This window comes from Octopus sinensis, linkage group LG12 (genome assembly GCF_006345805.1).
Source record: "Octopus sinensis linkage group LG12, ASM634580v1, whole genome shotgun sequence".
In the NCBI taxonomy this organism is placed as follows: Eukaryota; Metazoa; Mollusca; class Cephalopoda; order Octopoda; family Octopodidae; genus Octopus; species Octopus sinensis.
Window position 1 is genome coordinate 14,778,401 of NC_043008.1, and position 6,000 is coordinate 14,784,400.

The 6,000-nt window shown below is 43.2% G+C and overlaps 1 protein-coding gene across 4 annotated transcripts in view; it reads left to right on the forward strand.

Annotated features, from left to right (window-relative positions):
- The window catches only part of LOC115218085, a 98,475-nt gene that overhangs the window by 91,332 nt on the left and 1,143 nt on the right, over positions 1–6,000 (forward strand). For all 4 annotated transcript variants that reach the window (XM_029787863.2, XM_029787864.2, XM_029787865.2 and 1 more), the window contains one exon: positions 2,089–2,174. In XM_029787863.2, the coding sequence (XP_029643723.1) occupies positions 2,089–2,174 (86 nt within the window). The remainder of the gene's footprint in view (positions 1–2,088; positions 2,175–6,000) is intronic.

Below are 6,000 nucleotides of genomic sequence, written 5' to 3' on the forward strand. Positions count from 1 at the left end.
ACTGTTTATGTATTTTCTTGGTAACCTTTCCTCGCAGTAAACTTTTCTTATGGTGAACTTTCTTCATAGTGAATTGATGGAGGCAAACTTTCCCTGTGGTGAACTCTGAGTTTCACAGAGGCTATGACGAAAGACCGGGACCTCTGGAGATATGCTGTGACTTCAAAGACCCAACAAATGAAGTGAATTCATGGCTCGCAGACAGCCTGCTGTGTTAACCTTGGATCGTAGAGTGACCCACTGTTCTCGAGGAGACCTATTGAGTCAAGTACATCAACATCAAAATAAAAATTCAAATTGAAATGGAAATTGCAGTTAAGACACCCGTGCCGGTGGCACGTAAAAACCACTGTCCGAACGTGGCAGATGCCAGCGCTGTCTGGCTGGCATCCGTGTTGGTGACATGTAAAAGCACCAACTGATTGTGGCTGTTTCCCTGTGGTGAATTGATGGCAGTGAACTTATCTGTAATTGACCCTGAGAGTAATGCCACCCTCCTGATGGAGGGCTTCCTATCCTGGACAGGTCAAAGGATAGGAGCCTGACTAACATGGACCACCTCTTCCAAAAGTAAAATATAGATTTGTGTAGGGCCAACACTCCTACCTGGAGAAAAAAAAATGCAAATTTATTGAAGCAGCAATCATGATTCAAAAATGCTAAGACCTGAGAGAGGAATGCTGCCCCTTGGAAATATATTATGCAGTGCAGAGAAATCTCAAAAGAAGCCACAAATCTAATAACCCACAAGAGAAGCAGAAGAGAGGATACCGTAAAAATAACTGGAGGTGAGATACTAAGGCAGAACTGAAAAAGCAGGGATCAACTACAGAGGTGCAGAAAAGACTGTCCAGAGTTGAGAGCAGAGAAGAAGAGTTATTACACTGACCTATGCTTCATTGGTAAACTTATACTTTCTCAACTCATACCGGCTCATATGGGCCGGTTTGCATGGCATATATATTCCCCACCTGGATGGGATGCCAGTCCATCGCAGGATGACTCCTTTTTGCCAGCTGAGTGGACTGGAGCAACATGAAATGAAGTGTTTTGCTCAAGAACACATCATGTCACCCGGTCCAGGAATTGAAACCACAATCTTATGATAATAAGCCCAACACCCTAACCACTAAGCCACATGCATCCACATGCTTCATAGGGAGTGAAGAGCATCAGTAAGTAAGTACCCAAAAACCTAAAGTGCAAAGGACCGAAATAAACATCACGAGGTATCTCACCTGACAGCAAGCGAGCTGGCAGAAACGTTAGCACACTGGGTGAAATGCCTAGCGGTATTTCGTCTGCCGCTAAGTTCTGAGTTCAAATTCCGCCGAGGTCGGCTTTGCTTTGCATCCTTTCAGGGTCGATAAATTAAGTACCAGTTACACACTGGGGTCGATGCAATCGACTTAATCCGTTTGTTTGTTCTCTCTGTGTTTAGCCCCTTGTGGGTAGTAAAGAAATAGGTATCTCACCTGACACTTGTTGTTCTGCCAAACCCCTACCCTGTGCTACTACTTGACTTTTTTTCACCCCAGCTGTATGGAAGACAAAGTTAACCTTAGCAAAATCAAATATTGGCTTCAAATTTTAGCACAAGGCCAGCAGTTTCGGGGTGTAGCAAGACCAAGTTGATTAAATCAACCCCAGGGCCCAACTGGTACTTATTTTATCAACAACGAAAAGGATGAAAAGCAGAGTCAACCTCAGTGGAAGCAAAATCAAATATCGCATGACATTTTGTTTTACGCACTAATGACTCCACTTATTTCCTAGTGAATACCAGTAATACGCTGGAACTCTCTTTCTCTCTCTTTTCTCTTTTACTTGTTTCAGTCACCCGACTGCGGCCATGCTGGAGCACCGCCTTCAGTCGAGCAACTCGACCCCTGGGACTTATTCTTTCGTAAGCCCAGTACTTATTCTATTGGTCTCTTTTGCCGAACCGCTAAGTGACGGGGACTACCGCTAAGTGACGGAACTGAATCAGTCTATATATGTTACTTGACAGTCAACTTGTAATAAATATTTTAGTTTTCTTTTTGTTATTTATTTATTTATTTGTTTTCTTTGTTTTTTTCTCTTCAGAGCTTTTAAGTACCTGAAAGAATGTTCTAGTAGTCGTTTTATTGCTGTGACGGGCTTCTTCGTGTCAATCCCGACGTTTCTTGTGGGTAAGTGTCAAACCAAAGACCAAACACTTCATCATCTTTCTTTCTTCATAGTTACCACTTTGTAATGTACACACACCCCCAACACACACACACACACACCAAGCACACATACGCACACACACCTCAACACACTTACACACACATCCAAGCACACATATGCACACACACACCAACACACACACACACATCCAAGCACACATATGCACACACACCTCAACACACTTACACACACATCCAAGCACACATATGCCCACACACACACACACACATCCAAGCACACATACGCACACACACCCCAACACACACCAACACACACACCTCAACACACTTCCCAATACACACACACCCAAATAAACACATACACACACCCAGCATACATACACACACACACACCCATCACACATACACTCACATCCAAGCACACACACTCAAGCACACACCTCAACATACACACCTCAACACACACACACCAACACACACACCTCAACACATACAAATCCCAACACATACACACACACACACACACCAACACACTTCCCAATATACACACACCCAAATATACACATACGCATACCCAACACACATACACACACACCCAACACACATCCCAACACACATACATCTCAGCACACACACAAACACACACACACACCCAACACAAACACACATACTGCCTTATATATGGTATTTCCTACCAGCCGTCTTTAACTCTAACTCCAGCTACTCCTCCTCCTCCTCCTCCTCCTACTACTACTGCTGCTGCTATTACTACTACTGCTGCCGCTACTACTACTACTACTACCTGCATCACAAAAGCAACAAATGCAATTATAATATGGCCAAAATGTAGCCCCAATCATTGCTAGTAATCCCATCAGTCCACCACCACCAGTACCTCTCCCTCCACCATGGCTATGTTGTTACTGTTTATTCTTAGTTCAACCCTGAATGAGTAAACCTACGAGGAAAAACATACCAATTATGACCACCCTGTCTTTTTTCCCGTGTGCAGAAGACCCACAACCATAATTTTGGTGATGGCATTGGTGATAGTAGTATTGCTGATGGTCATTGTGGTGGTGGTGGTGGTTGTGGTCGTTATCATCATCATGGTGGTGGTTGTCATCATGGTTGCGGTCGTGGTAGTGGTGGTGGTCGTCGTCGTCATCGTTGTCATCGTCATGGTGGTGGTGGTGGTCGTCGTCGTCGTCATTGTCATCATAATGGTGGTGGTCGTCATCATGGTTGTGGTCGTGGTGGTCGTCGTCATCATGGTTGTGGTCATGGTGGTCGTGGTGGTCGTGGTGGCCGTCGTCGTCATCGTCATGGTGGTGGTCGTCATCATGGTTGTAGTCGTGGTCATGGTGGTCGTGGTGGTTGTGGTGGTGGTCGTCATCATGGTTGTAGTCATGGTGATGGTGGTCGTCATGGTTGTGGTCATGGTGGTCGTGGTGGTGGCCATCAAAACAATACTATAAATAGAATAAATCCATGAATTAACCAAAATCTCTATTAATAGATTACTGCAGTATCTCGTGTGTTTAATTATTACTGGCCAAACATTTCACTGGAATAGAATTATTGGAATTCCTTATGAATTTATTCTTTGAAACACAATGGAAACGTTTATATTCTTTGTTCATATCCTTCTTTTAAAATTTTAAAATTTTACTTCCATTTAAATGACACACTGCAACAGAAAACATTGCAAAAGAATTCCAGCCAAAATATTCTATATTTTCTGTATATCATTGTCGTTGTCTTCGTCATCGTCATCATCATTGAATGTCCATTCTGCTTGCTGACATGGGTTGGATGGTTTGACAGGAGCTAGCAAGCTGCATCGGGTTCCAACTGTCTGTTTTGGCATGGTTTTCTACAGCTGGATACCCTTCTGTCAACCACTTTACAATATGTACTGGGTACTTTTTACATGGCACATTTATGTATATTGATACATTAATATATATTATTTATATATATATATATATTAATAGTTATCGCCAAGCTAATATGGCAGTCCAGAAAAATAGGACAAATGCTGCCGTTGATTAGCTGGAAGAGGCCATCGCCTCCAGCTAGCTATGTGACACACAAACCTGTGTCCATTATAACCTTGGAACAGGGGAGGTCAGCAGCTTCCCCTTGCTGGATAGCACAGGATGAAATATGAAGGTGGTTGAGATTTATACTGTACTCTACTACGTTCTTAACAGAATATAACATATATATATATATCACACCCACTACACTTATGGAGTGGTTGGTGTTAGGAAGGGCATCCAGCTGTAGAAACTCTGCCAGATCAGATTGGAGCCTCGTGCAGCCATCTGGTTCGCCAATCCTCAGTTAAAGTGTCCAACCCATGCTAGCATGGAAACCGGATGTTAAACGTTGATAGTAGTAGTAGTAGTAGTGGTGGTGGTGGTGGTGGTGGTAGTAATAGTAGCAGCAGCAGCAGAAGCAGCAGCAGCAGCAGAAGCAGCAGCAGCAGTAGTAGTAGTATCATCTTGCTGCAGCACATCTGCAGCAACTAATTGCGTTTTGCTGTTAAGAGTTTTTTCATTTTACGTCTTAAAATTTAATTTTCATTTCATTAGCCACTAATTTAGTAAATAACCCTGCAATGCTAATTTATTTTTTTAAGTAACAAGATCATTGTAAAAAAAAAATCTCTGTGCAATTTTAAACCATACAGATTTTAAAGTAAGCAAGGACTTTTGTAACAACATTGGGTTTGATTAAAAAGAAATTAGAAATTTAAAAGTATTCTTTAAGTTTGTGATTTTTTAAAGATTTGTTGATTCGAAACTTGTTGAATGCTATACCACCATTTCGATGAATTTAAGGGAACACGCAGGCAGAAAAACAGGATAATACCTGTCGGGTGCCACATAAGAGTGCCCATTCAGTGCCATGTAAAAGTGTTCATGCAGTGCTATATAAAAGCACCCACAACACTCTGTAAAGTGGTTGGCATTAGGAAGGGCATCCAGCTATAGAAACCATGACAGATCGGACTGGAGTTTCGTGCAGTCTCCACTCAACTTGACAGCTCTGGTCACACTGTCCAACCTATGCCAGCATGGACAACAGACGTTAATTGATGATATATATGTGTGTGACGCCACATAAAAGCACTCAACAAACTCTGTAAAGTGGTTGGTGTTAGGAAGGGCATCAGCTGGAGAACCCAAGTCAAATCAGACTGGAGTGTGGTGCAGCCCCACTAGCTTGCCAGCTCTGGTCAAACTGTCCAACCCATGCCAGCATGGACAATGGATGTTAATTAATGATGATGATGATGATGGCCAGTGGCATGTAAAATGCACCATTCAAGCGTGGTCATTGCCAGTACCACCTGACTGGCTCCTGTACTGGTGGCAAGTAAAAAGCACCATTCGAGTGTACTCGTTGCCAGTGGTGCCTGACAGGCCCTCATGCTGAGGGCATGTAAAAAATACCCACTACACTCTTGGAGTAGGAAAGAAGCAAATGTGCTCACAGCGAATGTGCACGCATGTCCATGCACACACACATGTGCACTCCCACACACTCGTGCCTATGTGCATATGCTCGTCCACACTTGCTTGCACACCCACACATTTTCCAAAAATGTGTGGATGCACATATGTGTGTTTCGGGCGAGTGTGGATGAGCATATGCACATATATTTACATATATATACAGGTTGGACTTCTTTCAGTTTCCGTCTACCAAATCCACTCACAAGACTTTGGTTGGTCTGAGGCTATAGAAGACATTTGCCCAAGGTGCCATGCAGTGGGACTGAACCTAGAACCATGTGGTTGGGAAGCAAGCTTCT